General features: G+C 40.3%; 1 protein-coding gene across 8 annotated transcripts in view; it reads left to right on the forward strand.

Moving 5' to 3' along the window:
- Positions 1-24,455, forward strand: part of LOC144763308 (uncharacterized) — a 317,771-nt gene that overhangs the window by 199,005 nt on the left and 94,311 nt on the right. For 2 of the 8 annotated variants that reach the window (XM_078648779.1, XM_078648780.1), the window contains exon 10: positions 18,602-20,802. The exons of 4 other annotated variants lie outside the window; for them this stretch is intronic. In XM_078648779.1, coding sequence (XP_078504905.1) covers positions 18,602-19,200 — 599 coding nt within the window. In that variant the 3' untranslated portion in view covers positions 19,201-20,802. Of the gene's footprint in view, positions 1-5,838; positions 10,762-18,601; positions 20,803-24,455 lie in introns of those variants that run through there. 2 more of the 8 variants (XR_013596208.1, XM_078648782.1) reach the window with 2 other exon arrangements.

A 24,455-nucleotide genomic window follows, 5' to 3' on the forward strand; every position in this document is an offset into this window, starting at 1 on the left:
TTAGCGATAACCTTTCGAGCCTTTTTTGCCTTTTTCCTGATGTTACGCTTTGGCCCTCCCTCAGTTCCCTCCTTACTCTCTTCCAGTGCCTTCCGCTTCCCGATTGTCCTGTATCAATCTCAGTGCAATAGTACAGGGCTGTCTATATTCAACCAAGTAATGGCCTCACCCAGCCCAAAATCCACTCTTCACCCAGGGCCTAAAGAGTCTCAAGGGTACAAATAGTAGGCTAGGTAAGCAGAGTACAATGATGGTCCAAAGGTCCAAGGCAAACTAATGTATGGCCCACAGTTTATCTTGCGACAGTACCTTAAGATGGACCAACTTCTGTTGTAATCAAAGGCACAACCGGAGGGGCCAAGAGGGGGGGCCCGGCCCTGCCTCTTCCTGGCTATGACGGGCTGGGATGGGCCCGCCCTTGGCCAGGGCAGCGCCCGGGCACGCCCTCGCTGCGGGAGGGCTGTAGCGTTTTTAAGTGCCTCCTGGCACTTTGGTGCTGACGCTGGAAAATGTGCCCTCCGGGACTCTGGGTAATGTAGTCCCGGCGCGTGGAGGTCCGTTGTTGCAGTCCCCCACGGACTGTATGGTGGCAGCGAAGCAAAGTGGAGCGCTAGCAGGCAGCAGCAAGAAGGTCGCAAATTAGGTAATGCAAAGCCAAAGGTGCCTGGGGGCCTGAGGAGCCTCTGAAAAATGCATTTTTGTGCATTTTTCTAAAAGGCAATGCTAATGGCATTTCCCTAAATGCACAGTTTACATTTCGAAACTGCTTGGTACATGTGCTAAGGGAATTGCAAATCCCTATTTGTAGTCGCAATTTTAGGTAATCGCTATTTTTGTGATTTTCTAAAATTGCGACTATAAAGCCTGTTCATAATCTTGAAAGGATATTTTGCATTCGCAACTGATGAAATTATCGATTCCCACCGTTTGCGAATGCACAATTGTTTGATACATGTGGCCCTATCGAATAAAATACATTTGGAACTTGAACTATGCCAAGACAGAAACCAGATAACAGATGCAATTCTCCTGTTAAACTCTAAAGAGTAATGAAAATAGCGACCCTTACTTTCATCTTAAGCTACATAAATAATGTGTAATCATTTACTTTTAACCCAAGGGTTGGTTTGGTTTTCATCCCTTGAAAACTACAAACTCGGAGTCTGCTAGTGGTGCTCTACATTTTTACTAAGCTTTTTCAACAAAGCTAGGTTCTACTGACTGGGAAGTCGAACCACAGTGGCCGCCCAACCCACGCTAAGAGTCATAGCATGATTATTCTTCACCTGTAGCCAATTTCTAACCATCACCTCTTGTAGGAACAGTGCCTACCTGGTCTTCCTTATAACAGCCCGTCCACGCTACTTTATAACTTCAAACTAAAGCAACCAAAAAATAAGCAATGGTTTATATGTATTTTGGGTTTAGTACTTCCGACTTAACATAAGCTCCATTATATGTGCTTCACAAAAATAGGAAACCTAAGACCAGTGACGGTGGGCTTATCGGGTAATAAGCATCAAGGCAACTTCTACCCGTATCTTTTCTTATGGCCAATGATGGGTACTAACCTGCTAGGAACAGAAGTGTTTGAACTTTGAGTCAGGTATTTGGATTATGAGTTATAGTTTGTTTATGCAGAACAGTTTAATAGTTTGAAGCTTTTGATGTTCAAAAATGTGACTCTTCAGATATTCCTACGCAGAGTAAAAACATGTATGCTTCAAGCACCCAGATTTTATGTTGTGTTCCTTTGAGTATATATTCAATGAAAACTTAACAAAAGCAAGTGTAACACCAAAGCTATTACCGATAAGGATGATTATTCCCTCTTCTATGTTTTAGATGTCTTTCTTGTGGTAATTAAAGAAAGCAAACACAAGGAGATGATGGACGGAGTGCTGAAACTTTTCAGACACCCGCCCCGGTCATAGATCTGGGTTGAATCCGTCATCATTCTTAAGCTCACTTCGCCACCCCAGTTTGCATATACAAATCAGTCTTGACCCTGTGCCTCATGGGAACACTCCAGACAGAACTGCCAGGCCAGGTCCTATCTGGACTGAAACCAGCATCCTTGGACTGGTTTCTGGATAACACCCTGCATCAGCCAGGCTAGCTGGAATCCAGTGACAGTGATCAAGGGACCCACGTCTGGGCATACCCTGCCAACTTAGGGGGAACAAAACAAACACAAGGAGATGATGGATGGAGTGTTGAAACTTTTCAGACACTCACCTTCAGTCACAGATCTAGGTTAAAGCCATCATCGTTCTTTAGCCCCCTTTGCCCACTTTGCCACCCCAGTTTGGACCCAGACATATACAAATCATTCTTGACCCTGTGCCTCATGGGTGGATGTACTTTAAGTCTGTGGAAACAATCACTTTAAATGAAATTCAAATTTTAAATCAGAATTGATCTCTGTGTTGACTATTGTATTCTCCCTCTTCTAATAGGAATTATTTTTCCATAATGTTTTTCCCCATTTCTTATGATTTTAGATTGTTTTTGTATGTTTTATTGATGGAATTTTTCTGCTTTTTAAAATTGATTAGACATGTATTGATGACAGGGTTAGACTATGTTTTAAATGGTGCTTGATTTGTTTTTAATAAATTATATATTTTTAATATTTCATTTTTACATTTCCTCTTTGTTCATTCCTTTTGGTGTGGTATAAATGGCTTTGATAAAATCTATGATGACTGTGTGATATTACCCAAAGGGGATTTTTTCCTAGACAAGTGTCTTTATTGGTACCCCACCCCTTTGGTTGTTGGATCCCTCTCTCTTTGATTAGATACTAATGGGAACAGTTCAGCATGAACTGCCAGGTCCTCCCTGGACCGAAAACAAGCATACTGGGCCTGGTTTGGAGTAACGCCCTTCATCTGCCAGGCTAGCTTGAATCCAGTAGCAAAGTGAGCAAGAGACCCACGTCTGGGCATACTCTGCCAACTAAGGGCGAACAAAGCAAACACAAGGAGAGGATAGCCGGAGTGCTGAAACTTTTCAGACACCTGCCTCAGTCACAGATCTGGGTTGAATCTGTCATCATTCTTAAGCTCACTTCGCCACCACAATTTGGACTCTGGTATATGCAAATCAGTCTCGATCCTGTGTCTCATGGGACCAGTCCAGGTCGAACTGCCAGGCCTTGTCGTATCTGTACCGGAAACAAGCATCCTGGAAGCAGTTTTGGGGTAACACCCCTCATCAACCAGGCAGCTTGAATCCAGTGGGAAAATGAGCAAGGTACCCACGTCTGGGCATACCCTGCAAACTTAAGGCTCACAAAGCAAACACAAGGAGATGATGGACAGAGTGTTGAAACTTTTCAGACACTGAATTCAAGGAAGCCTGGCTGATGAAGGGTATTACCCCGAAACCAGTCCCAGGATTCTTGTTTCCGGTCCAGGGAAAACCTGGCTTGGCATTTCTGGCTGGACTGTTCCCATGAGGAACAAGGTCAATACTGATTTGCATATGGCTGGGTCTGAACTGGGGTGGGGAAGTGAGCTAAAGAAGGATGTTTCCAGCTGACTCTTCTCTTGAAATTGGTTAAATGGAGTCTGCACATTCACAAACTTGTTTATTCTATCACGGACAATGAACATAGGCTTCTCCATGGCAAATATTACTTATATTTGGCCCTCCAAAGGTTCTTCAAAGGAGGTTTTCCAATTTTCCGAAAATGGCCTGTAGATGATTTATCTACTGATAAAATGTGTGTACTGCATTTGCCTGTAGTAAGTATCAAAAGGTGAGAGGTATCTTCCGCTGTGTAGTCAAATAACACCACTAATAGGTCAGGTTTGAGGGACATAGCTTTACTACCTTTCATAGTTAGTAATATCACTGCCCAATAGTGTTGGATTTTTGGACGTGTCCAACTCGTGTCTTTGTGCCCATTTCAGTGCAGCCCCTTCAGTGTTTGTTTGAAGTCCAAACATGGCTTTCAATGTGACCGTTGTGAGTGCTATCTCATTCGTCTTTTAAATGAGCTTTCATTGGATTGTGAACATATAAAGGACTTTTCTGCCTAGTCCAGGCTATGCTGCAGTGAACAGTGGGTGTCATTGGGGACAGATATGTTGTGCTACTATCTTTCCTGATCATTGCTTCCTAGTGCTCTAACACAGCTGTTAGAGCACTGGGAAGCAGTGCTCTAACAGTATTTTAGTAAGTTGTTAGTCCTGGACACTGAAATTGCATTTTGAATATGGCTTGTCTAGAGAGCCAGTCTTAATTGGGCTGCGCAGGCATATGTCTCAGCATTAAGAAAACCACCTTCAATAATTGATCTACGCAGTGTTTTGGAAATCTAGCTGATTTATTTAACCACATGAAGGCTATAACTTGTTTTTGCAAATTGAAAACAGTCGATTTTGAGAACTTCAGAGTTAGTATTTGTGCTGCATATAGGAGATATGGAATGAAGTTCATTTTGATGGCGAAACACTCCCAAACTAGGAGGTTTCAAGTCTGCCCTGTCTTTATAGGTCTTTTGATGCATACTGTCTATGATTTATGGGTCATTGTAGCCATGTAGGCTGTGTGTGCAGTACAGATTTGTGATACAATTCTTAGTACATAAATCTACCTCAAGTAAAAGTTGTTCACCAATATCTAGTGTGTGTGTCTTATGCGATAGTCAAGGAGCACAGCCCCAGTGTGTCAATGTAAATAACATGCATTAGATGTGTGTCCCTAAACCTGGAGTGCTTCTCACTGAAGATATATTCATTTTTTTTGGACCATCTCTTTAATGTAGATAACAAAGTTTAAAACTGACGGAGGCGCACGAAACTGTAGTGAATGCTCTATATTTTTTTTCTTAGGATTTTGTCAAACGGATTTTGTCTTGTGTTAATCAATATTTTTTCTTTAAAGACCTTTATGCAGTTTGTAAATATTTTGTTCACTTTTTAACTCAATCTTTGCCAACATTTAAAAGGACTCTGTGCATTTACTTTAGGATTTGTGTACGGAAATGTAGGAGAATAATTCTGCAAATTCTTGAAAAAGTTTAGAATAATTTTTCCACATAGTGTTTGGGACTGAAAAGTGCAAAATTCTGCATACTGAAGATGTCTAATGTCTGCAAGCGTTTGAGTCTGCAGTTTTACTGTTGCAATATGTATGTATATGTCTAATGAATGTGTTTTATTGTACCCTAAGTGAGAACATTGTTGCCTCACCACACATCATTTGCGTACATCTGACCTTTTGCTATTTGCATACTAAATATATTGACCTTTCCACTGGCAGTTTTCCTTGAGATTAGATCATTAACAAACCTTTTATCAGCATTTTGCATGTTTTATTCACCGGTTTTAAGCAGAGCTCCCACTACGATGAAGATGAACTAGTTTCTCCTCATTTCCTGTTCATGTATGAACGGCATTGTAATGGAAATGCTTCCTTGTAAGTGGAATGATATCCCACACAGCCAGTTACATTAGGTGAGAGAGCAATGTTCATCTGAGCGGAGCTAAGATGTGATTGGCAAAGTCTCAAGACTGTGCCTGAAGGGGGATGACACAAATAAGCCAATGGCAGTAGGGGGCTAACCCAAAGCCCACTCTGTCTAGTGGGTTTGAGAAAGCTGCACTGTCAAGCCAAACATAAAAAGAGTGAACAACTAAACAAATATATATATATATATAACCATATATATATATATAACCACCACATCTGTAAGAAAGAAAGTAAAACAATGACTGCACATGTTTACATAAAACAATCATTACCAGAAAAAAGTTAAATATGAAGAAAATATACAAAATGGAAACACATTTCATTAATAAAATTAATATTTCTTACTTTAAACAGACTACACAATGTTCAGCCAAGAAAAAGAAGAAAACATAGAAGCAACATACACAACGTCCCAAAAAGGCAAAAGACAGTTAATAGTGGACGGATATATTTTCAATAGGGAAAAAGACATTGGAGAAAGAACAATGTGGAAGTGCCCGAAATACTACAAACAGAAGTGCCGTGGTAGAGCAATTACAAAAAACGAGAAGGTGATACACCACACAGAACACAACCATGTTCCTAGTAAAGCTAAAACATCAATTAGAAAACGAATGAGAGAATTGAAGGCAAGGGCAAAAGAAAAATCAGCAAGTACCAGTGAGATTTTGAAGGATACAACAACAGACTTACCCTTTTACTTGGTAGGACCTTTATCTGATCAGAAAAAATGAAAGTGAACTATTTTCAAAAAAATATTTCTCTGAAGTCCGACCTCCAAAAGTACCTAAGTTAATGACTAAAATAAAAGTACATAAGACTTACCCAAGACAAGAAAAAGGAAAGGAGTTCATTTTGAATGACGACACAGAAGATAAAATGTTTACTCTATTCATAAACCTGAAAGATAGGACGCTTAAGTCAGGTTGAAACAATTATACACCACCCACTGAAATATAAAAGGAGAAAAGGCCTAATAAGCATGAATGAACCCAAAATAATTATTATGGACTTCTAAGAGAATTCAGCTAAAATATTGGAAAATATTTTTCCCAACTGAATTGCGTGGATGTTTTTTTTAGTACATGCCTTTACATCTGAAGTAACATCCTAAAATGTGGATTGAATTCCAGTTTTAACACTACAGAATAATTAATGTCTCAGAGCAAATAACTAAGACAAGAGATATACAACCACCTAAGCAAAATATTCTACAACAACAGTAATTTCAAAGTGATTTAAACATCATGTGGACGCTAGATCTTCTGCACAGATATCGGTTTGTGAAACAAAAAAGGGAAGATATGCAAAATAAAAATAAAAAAGTGTTAAAAGTTAAAAAGTAAATGAATTCTGAAAAAAATGAAGACTAACAAAATACACTGTAACATTTTTTAAAAGGGGGAATCGGGGGCATTGCTATACTGCAAAGATGGTGACTGCAATTCCCTGAGGCTCTCTCTTCCCAGCCCAATCTTTCAGTGAAATGGCAATAAAGACCCTCATCTGCTACAAAGTAAGATGTGCAAGTACAGAAAAACCCAGGGTTAAGCAACTTAGGTTTTGAGATGAAGCCTACCACACTGGAAGAGAATCACCACAGAGTACTTCAGCCAAGTAAAGCCAATAAGCTGAGAAGATGGTGCAGTCCATACATGCATGCTCAACACCAGACGGTGAACGATTTCCCCTGACTTCCACATGAAGGGGATTCCTGGATACTGACAATGAAGAAGTAAAGAATATTGAAAGTCCACCCTGTTATTGTGAGTTTGGACGTGAATGGGGGCATTGGGAATGGTGCCCATCAAAGGCAAGTAATAGCAGGAGAGGTGGAGGGCTCCAGGTTGATGCAGAGTCAACTTGATAGGAGGTCCTAGATGTGGAGGAGCTCTCACCACAGTGCTACGATAGGGCCTCCTATATTTGGGCTCTTCCACAGGTGACTAGTGGTTCATCAGGAGCAGGGCAGACCTCACATTCATTGAGAACTGGTGAGGCTGGAAACCCACTTCTGTACAGGGGAAGAACTGCATTGCTTTGGTGGAAGCACCTGGCGGAAAAGCACCAAAGAGGAGAAAGGAGGAGCAACACACCGGATGGGGCAAAATATAACATGTTAGCAAGATAAGGATGAATATGTCACTTTTAAAACAAACAATCTGATGTTAATCGGGCACTAGATATAGGAGAGTCGCAGAGCAGCTTTTGGGAAGAGGATCCAGTGCAGGTGGACACCACATATCCTCATACGCTTCAGTAAGAGTCAAGGAATGGGGGGGCTCCCTCACAATATCTACTCTGGTTTTCAGCAGAAGGTTGGGCATTAAGTAAGGGAAGTATTGCCAAGGAGTACAAAAGGATAGACTACTATTGGAATTCTTACAACCTCAGAAATGTCACAGTAGGTGGTGGTACACTACCAACACAGCTAGAAAGAGGACACAACTCTATTAAAAAATTTACTTAAAGCCTGCCTGCCAAACTGTCACGGAGAATGGAAGGCAGACCTGCACCAATAATTGGAAAACATTGAAAAGAATATGAATTCAATGATACAGTTGATCAGTAGAAATGAGGACCAAAAAGGCAAAAGGCTTATTGAGATTGATGGAAACACGGCAAAACTCTAAACCAAACGAGTGGTCTTAAGAAGTAAATTTAAGACTCTTGATGCCCAAGTCAAGTTCTTCCATCTGACGTTTTAGGAGTTAGAAAATAGGGCGCGAAGGGACAATGTTAGGATCACATACTCAACCAAAGATGCAGAAGGATCAGATTTCAGACTATATACCCGACACTGTTTGGTCATGTTCTACAACACTAGGGAGACAAAGTTGGTGTGGAAAGAGCTCACAGGATGTACACAGGAAGGAGTGGCTCTGTTCAACCAAGGGACATGCTGGTGAAAGTGTAGTTCTACCCTCTGAAAGAAGAAATACTGTAAAATTCCAGACGGACATTTCCATTACTGTCTGGCAGTATCAAAATATAAGTAGGTGGGTGAACGTGAAGGAACTTAAAGCCTTTCAATTGGACAAAAAGATCAAAATGCAAGAAATAAGTGGTGGCCAAAGGTGCCAGGGAAACGATGCAAGGATTATCCACCAGCCCTAGTGCAAGTCAACTCAAGATAGCTGGTACCTGGTGGCCCCTGGGATCATCCGATTCCCTGTACTATGAAGATGTAGCATTATTATAGCTGCAGTGGTGCACACCATTGGGGTTGGAGTCAAGGAGGGAAACTGGACTACTCCATAACGGAGACCTGTGGAAGATGAGCCTAATGGAAGTCTGGTTAATATGGGTTTGTCTTACACTCTCAAATATTTGTATTCATATTTTAAATTTAACTAGTGATATGCTAGATGTGTTGTATATCTTGTTCATTGGTTGTAAGACGGATAAACGTGTGCATGCAATGAAATGTTAGCTCAGATGCTAGGCAGTAAAGCAGACTGATGATCATTTGTGAAATGGTCCAGAAGAAAGTCAGACAAGCTCTGGGTCCACATTGACACAGTGATGTTGGGAATCCCCTTACGGTTACTTGATCTGCATACCTAGGAAACACCGGCCTCTAAAACTTATATTGTAGCCATATCATAAGCTCTTTATTAAACAGTTGGGACAAGGTAGTAGGGAAACTCAAGATCACAACATTCCTATGCCAACTGACGAAGATTAGCTCCATAAATACTGGTTCAGCCTTTCAGAGATGGTGAGAGGCTAACTCTTAAATTGCTGCACACATGTTCATTAACTGATTGATTATATCATTCCTGGACTGCAAAATCTCAACTAACCTGGATTAGGGCAATCCGTTTACATACCAATAAATTAGGTAGTGGGTGATGCAGCCAACAATTGAGGAGGTGGATACAGGGTCACTCACAGGAAAAAACTACTTGTGTCATACTGAGGAACAGAGGGGTAGATGTAGGACTATGTCAAATGTTGATGGTGATTTGGAGAAGGGACAAGTAGAAGTATGAAAAAGGGAACAAACATCAGCAGAGAAATTTCATATGCTGAATGGGGATAAGCAGAGCCACTCAGTCCAACACAGAGAATCGTCCTTAAAATTGATGATAGGATTGTACTTAACTGCAAATCAACTGCATACGATTTTCTTGGAGTTGTCTGTTTGATGTTTGTAGGTCTTTGGGAGAGGGATCATCCTTCCTATATGGGAGCCTAATCCATTAATAACCACCTATTGCAAAGAGGTGCTGCCCTCCATTAAATTCATTAACTTGGTTCGAAATGCCAGCAGATCCTGCCATGCCCATCCTTTGGTAATACCTGATAGGGTGGGAAGAGAACAGATCTAAATTATGAAAATAATTTTTCCAAATGATACTAAAAGCCAAGATGAACATAGTGAGGCAGTGGAGGCAACACATTAGCCCAACATGGCACAATTGTTGCTGAAGAGTTTGTGAAACAGTGGCAGTGGAGGTATTATATGCACATATCACAAAAGGCAGTGATAACTTCCTGGCAGTATGGCAACAAGTCCTGCAATATATGGAAAGAGAAAACTGAGGCAATCTTCCCACCCACATTGGGAGGCCTAAGAGTGTGTGACTAAATGGTACGTACAGAGCAAGTCTGGGAATAAATGGAGGTACGAAACCCCAGATGGAAGCATACAAACGGCAATGTCAATTCACACTTTGCTGAATTGTGACTTGACCTGATACTCAGGCCCCAGAGGGGGAGGGAAGGGTTTGGGGTATTTAGATTTGTATTTTTCTGTTACGTTATAGTGTTGTGTTTCGTTTTTTTTTTTGTTGCAATTAAACAACCGCAGAGGGGCCACCTTGGTAATAGATAGTTTGATGGCATGATTACATAGTGAAATGTGCACCTTCTATTAAGGATAAAAAAATGTGTACTATGGGCCATGCTATAAAAATCAATAAAATTGTTATTGCAAAAAGGCATGCACATTACATTAATTTTCAGCCTTGAGCTGGCCTGTACCTTAAGGCTAATTCTTTGAGAAACACAATCCAACAAAACTCCAGGAAAGAGAGGAAGAACCATTGAGTAATGTAAATTAATTACAGCATATTTCGACCAGCTTCCAGCGAAGGTTAATAAAATCCTATCAGTCTCGAGGCAAAGCTTCAGCCCAACGCAAGTTAGTGTGCAAAACATCTGTGTCTTTTTTTTAATAAAAGCATTTTAGAAACCAAACAAATACAATGCTTACTATTGATATTTTAAATGCTTGTTATTTAAAAAATCTATTAAAATAGTTTTACAAAATTCTCATTTGTTAGTATTTTTTTGAGTCAGTTGCATTATTTTTTAAGTGTTATTTTGTAATTGTTCATGGGTGCAAAAACCTGACTTTCCGGGTTGAAATTGCAAATCCTTATTCTCTGAATGACCGAGGAAGACCTGTCGGGATTGGTAAATGTTCCTTTGTAGTGTGCTTTGCAGTGATGACAGAACAAATAGTTAAAAGGAAGGTTGTGAGTGTGATCATGCACAATGCCAGGAACATCCAACTTTGTAAGCAACAATGCACATTTTGCAAAGTCATTACTATCATATAGACTTGTGAAGTTACTCTAGCATCATTAGGCATACGTGAGTCTAGGGTAAAAAAGAATCCAATGATTTCTCTACTTTTAAATACTTATGTAAATTGAAGGAGCTTACAATCTATGATGAATACAGATTTCTCCAGGTGATTTTGTAATCGCAGCCTAAAGTCTTCTTGTCTCATTTCTCCTCCTGCACCATTTTGATTTCTTGGCACTGGACTATTGAGATATTGCTTTCTTTGTGGGTTTTTTTAAAATTCAAAAGAGGACTGTTAGAATGTCCTTTCCTTATCTTTATTGTCTATAGGATGTCTTGCGCTAGCTCGATATTTCTCTTCTATATTTTGAAACCAAAGGGTTTTGTAAAAAGGTTTTTTAAAGCATCTCAACATGTGGTGTGCACTTTAACAGTCATATGTTTCATATTGTGGCCAACTGTAAGCCAACATTATGGATATTTTAAAGACCACAGTAATAACGTACGAGTTTTCAGCATAACCTATTATTTCTGCATCACATTTAAATATTGGATACATTACTAAATGATTATTTTTCATTGTGGGTTTTTGTCTCTAAGGATTGTATCAGGTCTTAAAGTTCTATTGTATTTTCATTCTTTGGACTGTCTTTCTTACTGGCTTGTAATCACTGAATCTCGATCCTATGAAGTTCAAACCGCTCTGATTTTCACAAGGCACAAACCAAATCATTCCATTAACTTATAAGTATGGAAATCATTGGTCCTTTAAAAGTTATGGATGAAACTCGGACAAAACAATATTCCCATATATATCCATTCTCAATTACTTGATACCTTGTGTGTGCATTCCATTACACCAAAACAGTAAAAAATATTTTTTTAAAATAAAAGATTGCAGTAGTATTATTGGGAGTTTACCTCATTGTTTACCTGTTAATCATATCACCATAGAATTATTTGCTATTCAACAGTACCCGAGTATAACTTGAATGTAATCTGTTAATTCTTTTATAAAGTAGACAGTAAGTTCCACATGGTTAAAAAATGTCTTTGACGGCTTGAGGGTTGCCCCAACCATGTTTTTTGTCATGCCCTTGAGGAATGGTTCAGGAAGAAGTTCAGAAACTGGATTTTGGTTCATTTAACATATTATTCCTGGAATTTTCAAAGGTTGCTATTAAAACTGATTATCTCTTTCTGGAAACAATTGTTGACATCTGTGGGTTAAGGCCACTCCTTTTCTGATTTTAACGTATAACATGTAGACAAAGGGTAGATATACTGAACTGATGTGTTTGTAGTATTGCATCCGTAAGGCTCCTCTTTCTGGGCAGGTGGCCCAAAGCCATTCCGTTGAGAAGAATCAAAGGTGGAGTTCAGTATTCTGTTTATCTTGCGCCCTTGTTACTACTTATTATTGTACAAGCGTACTTTTTTGTTTTCACTCATATTTTTGTGTGAGCTCCATTGTTTCCAGTAGCATGGGTAGTTGAGACATACTGCAGTTTAAGTGAATTTTTGCTAGTCTCCAACACACATTGTAATACTTGTCAAACACAAAAGTCAAAATTCTACAAGCACCAGTGTTGCTTTGTTAAACTTACAGAAGACAAGACTTTTTGGAGAAACGCGCTTTTTTGATCTTCAATTGATGAGGACACAATGCAGAGTCTTTGGGCCCCACTTATTTGTGGTTTTAACCTGAGTTGGGGCCTTGGCTCTTCTACTGAAAATGGTCCTCTCTGATACCGCAGTTGTCATGTCTGCCTTCATGATGACTTTCACTTTGGAGCTTTTGAGCAGCTTTTCCATGGCTTGAGTTTATTCGGCATGTTTGGGGAAATAAACAGAACAACACATCAAAGTGATTCTAAGTAGTGAGGCAGAGTGTCAGTCTGGAGGCTGGAAAATGAAAACCAATCATAAATGCATTACTGAGCAATTCTACAACAGCTGCATGGTCACACATGGTCCGTGTAAAATCCATCAACGTCTTGAAAGCTTACAGGCAGTCTGAGTGATCAATTCTCTAAAAGAGGATGATTCATGCTTGCAGCGCCCTGGATTAACCACGAGTGAGCATGATAATTTTCTGACTGGTAGCTGCACCACACACCCACCTATGTATAAGTAAAGCAAATGTAAACTCAAATACTGCCCCCCCCCCCACAGCCCTCCCCATTGTGGCAATAGCGACTGTGAAACTATCATATACCATGAACCTAGGCACTACATCAACAAGCAGTACATCCGAAGCAGCCAGTATGCAAGCAGCCAACAAGCCATGCCAGCAAGACACCGCAGACTATTGGATTAGTGGGGGCACCAGTTGCAAAAAACCCTAAGTGAACCATTTCATGAACCTACACGTTACAAAGCGGGCCTAAGCAGTTGTGGAGAAAGAAAATTGCATGAGATAGCAAAGTTGAGGTGGTGAAATACCATCAAGTGTGAAACTGATTTACCAGTCAGGAACAAACCATCTTCAGAGGGCCACACAACATGGAAATTTGAGCCCAGCTACACAACTACAGAACAGTGGCATTATTCCAGATAAGATACCAGTTGGAAAAAATTCAGATTCCTTTAAAATTGATGGCATCGCAACAGAGCGAGCCCTCGTTGGACCTGATGAAAGAGTGTTATGACAACAGATCTAACATGTGAACAGATCCGTGCAGTTGACTTTGCCGGCACCGAGGAAGAGACGGTGAGTTAACCACGCCAAGTATTTATGCTCAAGAAATCAGTAGAGACAATCATGTGTGGGGCAAACATTTGCAGCAATGCTTGGTGGAAAAGGCAAGCCACACATAAGGTTCATATGATGTCTGGAATACTAAAGTGTTTTCACACAACCTAAAGACGGGGACATCATACATTTTTTTTTTTTTTTTTTTTAACGTGGCCACCTTGGTTTTATTCACACCCAAACACATTAGCACGACTTTACAGAGTTTTCCAGTGAAGGGCTACTTTTTTTCATCTTTATCTTTCTGAATAATGAGTGTAAAAGCTTTAAGTTGTATTCCCTATGAGTGTTTGTTTTTTCCAGTAAATTACTCTTGTCTACTACATAGGTTGAATTGAGTTGCTTCCAGGTGTTTATAGCGGGGCACAATTGGGTTGCACCTGAAGGCAGTGTAAGTTTTTAAGACGGGGACATCATACATATATGCATTTTTTAACGGATAAGTGGAGATGCACAGTACCTGAAAACTTAATGGCCTGCAAGAATATCACACGCATGTGCACACCGTCATGGTTCTGGCTTATGTCCACATTGTCAGAACTCTGTTGAATTGTACACTGGCATGCACGTGCAGCGTTAGGCTGAGGGCAGTAATATGTGCACCGTTCAAGTCCAGCCTGGAATCTGTTAGTACAGGACAGGTGTGTAGTCTGTATGTATCAATCATGCAACAACAATGGAGATTTCAGTGAACCTTCCATTCTGTTTCCTTTCATATATTAGGCAGGGGCGTAATGTAGGTTCCTGCAGTGCAGAGGGTCACCAAACTTTATTGGGGGACTTTTAAACCCAGAGCCAATTAAGATCTGTGCAATATGGGAGTTTCAGGAGTCCTTTACCACATTCTGCATAGGGGCCCTATCATGTTGCGATACGCCACTAATATTAGGATCACCTTTGACTGCTAGCCATAGTTTTTAGGTCTCACCTAGGCAGCACATGTGCTGTCTCTTTGAGACATGCATCTAGAATATAGGCTACAAGAACTGCCCTCTTTTCCATTGGTTCCTCTTACTGTCCTTTGTAAATACCGGCTTTTGATTGGTCAATACACTTAGCATTACCTCCTCTTGTGACCTCCCACGAGGACTGCCCCGGTTACTCGTGCTCTTACTCTTTATTTTATTTACACTGCCTTGTGAATATTCTTTTTTTTTTTTTGGTTGACTTTTCGCTTTTGAGCTAACCCACACATAGCATTTGCATTAGGTGTTTCCTACTAATAAGTCACCTTCCGAGGGCACCTGTTCTGTACACGTCCCCCCTCCCGCTTTGGCTTACAAGCTAATAAACACACCCTGCATTCGCATTTCTTTGTTTCCTGCTCGTCAGACACGTTCCTCGGGTACCTGTACCGTGTACCTCCCCCTCCCACTTGTTTTCTCTTGTTCCTGCACTGTTTGTTCACCCAGTCCTGTAACTGTACATGTTCAACCATTGTTTAATTATATTTGTTATTAGTTTAAATGTATTTGTTACCATCAACATTTTTTTTGTATAGCCGACGCCGAGACTTGAACCTGGTTCCCAGGCCCAAATTCGACAGCTTTGTTTGTTACGCCATATCGCTAATTTGGAAAGCAGACTACTTTTGTTAGGCCCAAGAATGTTAAGTTCTTCATCTCAATCACGTAATGTTGAACTGATGCAGAGACTCAAACCAGGTTCCCCACTTCCAAAGGCAGTTCTAGAAACGGACCCTTGCCCTCCCAATAAAGTCAACTTATGGGGAGTATTTATGGATTCTAGAGAATTCTGTACTTTCTAACCTAATTAGACAGCACCCTGGTACGGGGCAATTCTGAACAACATGCGTAGTGGAGCATGCCACGCCTTTATTTAGCTACTTGCGCGTGTGATGGACATCTTGGAAAGGTAGTGTTTACGTTAAGCTGTGGTGACTGTAATTAGTAAGCCCTTTGAAACAAGGTAGACATTTTCAATAGTTTCAGAAAACATTATCAGGTTTCAAAGTGGAAATTATTTATACGTCTACAAAAAGTAGTACGTTTTCACACTTGGCAAATATAAAACTTTTGAAAACGGTATTGCAAACCATCAGCAATGAGAAACGTTTATTTTATTATTATTTACTTGTTGACAGTACATGGGCTTTCTGATTTTAATTTTAGAAAAAAATTTAAAATCAGGAAAAGTGTTCAGTGCTGGAGGTTTGCGTTACTTTTCTCCTCTTGTTATTATGTTGAGTTCCCCAGCTCCAAGTCATCAGCGTGGGTCATTACACCATATCCTCACCCCAATATTATGTCATCTTGCCTTTACTTTAGAGGAGTTAATCGTACAGGGGGGGGCTCTAAAGACACCTTTATTTACAAATAGTTCAGTAGTCCAGCTCTTCTGATAGGAATGTATGAGGGATACTGCTAATCAGGGCCACAAGGTAAACCATGAATGGATTAAAACTGATGCACAACTAGTTACAAGCAGGGGGCAGACCCATTCTCTTAACACATTCTAGCTATTCAGTATCTGCAGCCATTGGCTGCAAAGGCTTGGCTGCAACACGTGGAGCTAATTTCGAAGTGATCCATTTTTATAATTTCTTTAAATATAAACACTGAAACCTATACTTTTATAGCAGATTAAAATATGTGGATCTATAACTATGGTTTTAACAACGTCACCAAGCCACCTTCCTCAGTGTTGGTCAGTTCCTTTGTCTATTCTTGGCAGTTTCCCACCCAAGTTCTGATCACAATGTTTGCCTACAATATCTATGCTTGAGTGGATCCTTCCTTTGTATATTTCTAATTTACTTATGGGCAGAGCACAAGGCATAACACTGATTAGTACATACTTAGAGTGTGCACTTGCACTAACCGCACCTGGGAGAGCCATTGGCTGGATGAAGGTGCAAGAGAAGCTTGAGGTTTTTTGCATTTAAGTTGAGCTTTCAGAAGATTCTTAGTGCACCTATTTGCAGACAGCAATGAGTGAATGGCCTTTTATTTTATCATCTGGAATTCCCTTTCCTAAGTGGCATGGGTCAAAAGCTTTACGCTACATAAATACCAGTAATAGTAACAAAATAGTCATAAAATCTTATCAAAGCTGGAAATAATGATAGTAACAATTCAACTACAATCCTCAAAACAGTCAAGAGCTAAAAAATGGAGCTTTTTGGAAAAAACAGACTTAACCATTTTATTCAGTCTAGGACTGAGCTCTTTTAATGCAGGTTTATTTTATAAAGCACTTTAAAGCCTGTTGGAACATATCTGATGAATTTGAGGAAATACGCAAGTCTATGGAAGATGTAGAATTTTGCAAGTCCATGTTGGTGCACAGAAAACTAATGACCCATATTTATATTCCAACAGTATCCTCTCCTTTCCTACTGCGCCTCTCATTGATTTTCTGCTGGCATGTACATTTGGAACACTTTGCTCCTATTAAAGGCTCAGTATCTAAATTGTGACCCGCTTTGAATATGACTGTCGTCTACATGCTCTTTGCAGGTTGTTCTGATGCGCAGATGCCCTCCTTGATATAGACCACCTCCCAATCAAGCTTTTGTGTAAACTGTATGCTAAACGTATTAGGTGCAAGCCACGCTGATCACTGTGGCCCATCCCTGCCCCTTCCCTGTTCTACCAATGGCGCCTGACGAATGACTTCTAACACTCCAGATGGTGAGAAGGAGCAATCCCCTTCACCTTGTTACCTATGGTCCATCACTGGGAATGCAGGCTCCACACCAAGAAATATACCCAGGACCAAGCCATCAGCTAATGCCAGAAAACAAGATCTAGATAAGTAAAACATCATGGGGTACGGTATAATACAGATGAAATAAATTACTGTGTTGAAATTGAAAGCAATCTTCTTGGATCATAGGACTGGAAAGAAAACAACTTTTCAACTGGACTGCTCACTTTGTGAATCAGAGCAGTTTTAAGTTGAATTTCAATGCAGCACAAAGTATGTGACACCAGGAACACTCCCCCCAGTTAAAGAACAGCAGATGGTGCTGTTATTTGAGCCAACTCTCCCAATCTTATACTCCGCCACTTTTTCATACACTCAAAGTCTTCTTGGCCTGCTAGCAGCTCATAGAAGCTCCATTGCTAGTAGGACACATTGTGGAACATTAAGATGTTGGTATGACTTCCTATAAAATCAGGGTTTGAGTGTCTAAATTCCATCTTTTGGTCAAGTTGAAGATTACAAAGGAGTTCACCTTTAATTGACCTCATTCACTAATGGCACAGCTTTTGATGGCCACATGCAAACCATGCATTTGATGTCCATTGCATCTGGTGAGCACTGTGTGTCTACTGAACTAGTATTTCGTATCTTGGAGGTTGATATTTGGTGCATAAAACACTTCTGTTGAAGCATTTTATGCATACGATCTAAGTATCTTCCTTGTGCTGGTTTATTTTTAAATTGTTTTGTGATCCCTTTTTCTGGCCTTTTTGACACCCTGCTTAATTGGGCTGATAGCTAATGACTGAGTTAGCAATTATCTTGCATACAGTGCTTCAAATGTATGTTTCATCCTTTAGTTCTACCTGGCAAAAGTCTATCTTAACATTGAGCACATAGTGCTCGATTTGCCTTCCACACTAGAGCTAACATTGTTTGTGGTCCCTAAGCTCACTGATCTTAACACAATGCTCAAATAAGAAAATATAATACCAAGGGAATTAGTAATGCTTTAGTTGAGCATTGTCTGTAGATTACTGTTACTTAGCACTTCTTTTTTTATTTTTTAAAGATGATTCATGTGAAATGACAATTCTCTGGTCATTCGTTACATGTAAATAGCTAACAACAGGACTCTTATTTTAATCCCAACAGGTGATGTGCCTAAGAACAGAAAAAACAAAGATAGAGATACAATAAAATGGATTGAAAAAGCACCAGATCAAAAAGTATCAAGAGAAAAATCTAAAGTGGACATATTGCAGAGTACCAATGAGGGGACGTTTCCTAGGAGTCAGCGGTGGTCAGAAATAAATCAGGAACTGGGAGGAGAAAAGATTACACCATGGGACAGTAGTTTCACCCATTCCACTGAGGTGGTTTTACTTCCTAAAATCCCCTTAATGCAAAGGTCACAGAAGTATAGTAATTGTGACTGTGGGCTAAAGAATGCAAAGCTTTATTCATATCAAGGAGGCAAACAATCAAACTGGAGAACATTCTCATGCACTGACTGTGACCAGAGCTTGAGCCAGAAGCGAAGCCTATCTTTAAATCAAAGAAAACACTCAGGAGAAAGACCATACCAGTGTACCAAATGTGAGAAAAGCTTCAGTCGGAAATTCAATCTCACTGTGCACCAACGAACACATACAGGAGAAAGACCGTATCAGTGTACCCAGTGTGGTAAAAGCTTCAGCCGAAGGTTTACTCTTTGTGTGCACCAGAGGACACATGTTGTGGAGAGGTCATAAGAGTTTACTAATTTTAAGTAAAACATTAGCGACCAGTCAACATTTATGTGACATTTGAAATACTTGTCAAAAAGAATTCCCAATTGGATACAGAAAAGAGGAAGTGTAACCCAGCAGAGCCGATACTCAAAGTGCCCACTACCAGTCTCAAAACAACACTGAAATGCTAAACTTGTCTGAAAATCAAAATATATCTTTTGCGGTAATGACACCAAAGGGCAACCATGACTTGAATGAGACCAGTACTGATACGTCATGGCTGTTCTGTACTCTGCATGAAGGGACAGAAAACGATTAAAAAATAGGAGACACAACCAATTATAAATAAAATATAGAACACAAATGATACATCACTGATTATTTGGGTGCAAGAGGGATCACAAATAAAGTAATTCATGTCTTTCTGAATGCGTATTTCTAGCTCCGCAATTTAAAAAGTGATTTATTTTCATTAGATGCACCTAGGACCAAAGTTGGAAAGTAGTTAATGATGTGTAGTTGTACAAGCAGTAGTCTCATGAGTGTCAAGGCTTTGGTCACTGATTTCGAAACTAAAGTATGAAGGGCTACTATTCAGACATTTGTTAAACTCTAGAAATTGTATTGACTGTAATGAGGCCTGATCATAAGTAATTTGGGTATGCCAACAGCCTATGTGACACTTTATAATACATTATTACAGATTCAACACATCAAGTGTGTGGGTTATGTGAGAGATTTGTTATGTTGAACATTAACCTAATGTTGCGTAGATTTAGGAATGAGATTAAAGACATTTCAAACCATGGGTCTCCTGGGTCAAAAATATTTTAAAATCTCAGTGATTGCCTGCACTGGTTACTCAACAATCAAAAAAACGAAATATGACCACAGCCACTTTGGCAATAATGTTAAAGAAAAACGATGACATACCGAAGAAAGAAGTATGCAAACTGGCATCTGGATTGTTACAGATTACAAGAAACCTTTATTCTGCAGTTCTTTATAGAGAACACCATCCTAATATCCAAGGCACCATACACTAAATCTGTTTCAGGTGCACAATCAGCCAGATGAAGTAATAGCAATGCTCCCTATTTGTCTATCAACGTTCTTGCCCCCTGCCTTCTTCATCTAGTGGTAAATCAAAATATAATGTAAAGAAGGAGTCATGCCTTGGATGGTTCCTTTCCCCTTCCTTGGAGGAGACTGTATTTGGAGTTTGAATCAGGTGTATGTTGAATCGAATCTTCCTCTCCTAAAACTCGTCGTTGCCTTCTGTTTGTGGCTGCTGGGTAGATGTTGTGTGCTTTGCTGTAATCACAAAATGTGAGACGGGACAGACCCAATGCCTACTTGTTTACTTAACATAGTCTCCTTTGTGGATTGTATATTCTTTTTATCTTTTTTATGCACTTGAGTCCGCAGATTGCTCTTTACGTGGATGCTTGTTTTACTTAAAAAAGAAAATGATGGTGGTAATCTAAGTGTGTCCCTCTCTGTGAATCAAAAGATACTGGACAGATTTACATGGGAGTGGGAGAAACCTTAAGTTACATACAATCACTACTACTGTGTATATTTTAATGTTTGGCTTTATAATAAAGTGTTTTTTATTCAGAACCTTGAAGTATGTGTGTTGAATGTCTCTAGCCTTGCTCTCTTTCTGATCAGATTCCAGACTTCTGGAAGCAATAGGAGAGAACTCGTGTAGGCTTTTAAAATGATTAATATCCATACAATACCAATATTTCTTTATTTCGGTATTTCACCATAAAAGAACAGCCACAAGTATTTACAAGCAGATAAAAATTTAAAAGAAATAAAAACAATTCATCAAAGAAAATACATTATTAAATTAAGAAATGACAATAAAATCAGGCACAATCATATCCATGATCTTGCATCTTGAGGAAGTTTCTCCTGACGCACCAAATGGAGCTTAAAAAACGTGAAACTGTAAAGACTATATAAGAATCTGTGTTGTATTTTAAGATTCTAAATGCTTCCCTGCAATGTGTAGTGCCCAGGTTTTTGCACAGCTGAAGCAGCCATCTACGTCTTGCTGTTTGATAGCCATGGCAAAAAAAGAAGACATGAACTTCGGTCTCATCACACGAATTACATGCCGGGCACCCACTGGTACTTCCACCCGACCATTTGCCCATGAAAGCCCGCAGAGGGAGGCAGCCATGGCGAAACTGCACATATAGTTTCCTTCCTAGTACCAGGCTTATATCATCAAGACATGCTTCCAGCCTGCAGGTGTCTTTTACTTCCAGGAAGAGTGAAGTAAGGGTGCCGTGTGGGGGTTCTGCATGAAGTTTTGCAGATAATCTGCCCAGTAGCTAGTGATAAGAGACTTTCGCGATATGCTCGAACAGGCTGTGTCACGATTATCCCATAGTTGTTTTAGGCCTATTTCATAAAGGCTCTCCCTGACAAATAGAAGCCATGACAGTTTCCCGGAGCCAGGGAGTTTCAGAATTTCTGAAAGCTCTAGTCTGTACTCCGATAGTTCCGGTGTTGCCCAGAGGTGCCGCCAGAAGAGTAGTGGCCTGCAGGCAATTACCTCAACAATGGATCTAACCCCTAGGTCCATACGCAATGGAACTAAGGGGTAACTTGTCGGTAGCCCAAGCAATTGTCTAAGGAAATTATTCTCTGTAATGGATAAGGACCTGTGATTAGAGTGCCCTCAGAGTTCAACCCCATGTAAGGCAGCGCTCCTTGCCTGACTTTTATAGATCTCCATAACGGGGCTAACTGGCTTGTGGAAAGTCTTTCTAAAAAACTTAGCCAGGCCGCCTGTAGTTTGTGTCAATTTGAGGTTGGATTTCTTAATCTGAGCCCCTCATGTCATATTTCCAGTAAGAGTTAGGCCCAAATAATCAAATACAGAGACCTGGTCCAAAGGAATTCAATTAATATGTGGGTTTGGGCATGTAGATTTACTGGGGTTGAAGATCATAAATTTAGTTTTATTGATGTTAATCTCTAGTCCCCTACTACTACAAAACTTGCAAAACCCATCTAGAATTCTTTGGATGCCCATCGGCGACTTGGAGAGGAGGAGGAGGGTGTCGTCTGCAAACATCATAGCAGAGAAATGCTTTTGGGCGATTTTCGGAGCATCAGTGTCTTTACATGATCTTAGACCATCTATCAACCCGTTGATGTAAATGCAGAACAGGGTGGGGCCAAGCACACATCCCTGCCTGACACCCCTGTTGACAGGGATGGGCTGTGTTAATTCCCCATTTTTTCCAAATCGGATTTGGGCATAATTTTCATTATGTAATCTGCTCAGTATATTTAAGAGGTAAGAGGGAAGTCCCAACTCACTTAAAACCCTCCATAGTACATCTCTAGGTACCATATCAAAAGCCCTCTTCAGATCAACAAAGACCAGAAACAGGCTACCCCCTTCTAGTTTTCCAATAGAGAAGTTGGAGCCTGAATATCTGGTCTATTGTTGACGTTTTCTCTCTGAAATCAGCCTGCAGGGGGGTCAGAATTTTTTGTTCTTCGAGCCAGGTTTGCAACCGGTTCAAGAGGATGCTGGCAAAGATTTTCTGGGAGACATCGATCAAACTGATCGGTCGATAATTAGCCGGTAACAAGGGTGATCCCTTCTTATACATTGGAATAATTAGCCGGTAACAAGACTCTGATCAAATGATGTAACCTACATGATCACCACACAACTTTCAACACCAGTTTTTATCACAAAACATTTAAACCCATATGATATCAAAGGAGGCCGCACCACATAATTGGACCATCATAACACCACAATGTGGTATGCTATACTATTTTACTCTGATTATGTCACACAAAGTAGTAATTTGAATGTGTATAACATCGAACTTTTAGGAAAAAATTAATAAAATCCCTTAATACACTGGCTGAAACACACTGAGATCAGTGTCCCAGATAGAGTACCAAAATTAACATGCATTATGTGATAAATGTGACTAAAGGTTACAAATAGTGTTGTGCCATGTTAACTACGGCTAAGTAGAAGAGAAGCTATAAAGTAACATGAATTGTTCCATGTAATTAAAAGTTCAAATGGACATATATGTAACTGTAACACATCAGCTAACTGAAAAGAGGTACTCAGTTAGCCCATCCTTAGTAATTAAACTGCAATGCTACAAATAAGCAAGGGTTTATCCTTTCATCAGCACAAAATGTATTTATACTATACTTTGCCGATGTAGTACAACCCAGCCATCAAAAATGATAGATGGTGCACTGCCTCTCGTACCAAGATCTAAACTGCTTCTGAGGAGTGTATCTTCCTGCATCATATTCTCGGGAAACTACAAATCTATAAGGGCATGAGGATATTCAAACTGTCTCAACATGCACCAAACCATAATATGGCGTCCCACATAACTGTGTATTCGCTGCAAGTACACGCTTATACAGACTTATGTTATTTTCTTTAGCACATGTACACAAGGTGCACTAAGAACGCATGTTTAACCCCTCCCCTGCTGATGACGGAACCGCTCCGTCATCAGCTGCGGTGGCGCTGTGCTGATGACGGAGCTGTTCCGTCATGGCCCGCTTGGAGCGCCTGTGCGGGGCGGATTCCGCGCCTGCGCTGAGCGTTCCATTGAGCGGGCGGGGCCATGACGGAACCGCTCCGTCATGAGCACAGCTCAACCGCGGCTGGTGACGGAGCGGTTCTGTCACCAGCATGCGGCCGCCCCGCCCCCTTAGCACTGCGGCGGAATAGCCGCCGCAGTGAAGGGGTTAACTCAGAGAGAACTTGGATGCACCGAAGTAAGAAAGCTGTAGACAATCCAGCTCAGAAGAGACTACATTTACCACTAAAAAGCGTAGGCTTGCAAGATGCTATAGAGGCATAATAAGTCACAAAAAAAGAGAATCATAACAACCTTGGATACATCCCACCAGAAAAGAAAAGACTTGCTCAATTTATTAAAAAGCCAGCACTTCAGGCATTTATTAAAGTGGCAAAAGGTGGCTTATTCTCTCAGGCTACATGATACAGTGGTCCGTAGTCACCGACCTTTCATTAGGAACAATGAGTAGAAGACGAATGTTGGGGGATTCCAGCACATTCTAACCTTAGGAAAAACACCAGGCTGAGCTCAGCTACACACCCTGTGGTTCTTTCCTCCTCAACAGACCTTGATCACGCCACCACCAGTTATCTTTCCTAGTTAGATCAGGTTAGTAAACAACTAGCCCCAGAAAAAACCTCCTCAAACAGGAGAGCTACTCCTTCACAGCCCTAT

This window comes from Lissotriton helveticus, chromosome 6 (genome assembly GCF_964261635.1).
Source record: "Lissotriton helveticus chromosome 6, aLisHel1.1, whole genome shotgun sequence".
Taxonomy (NCBI): domain Eukaryota; kingdom Metazoa; phylum Chordata; class Amphibia; order Caudata; family Salamandridae; genus Lissotriton; species Lissotriton helveticus.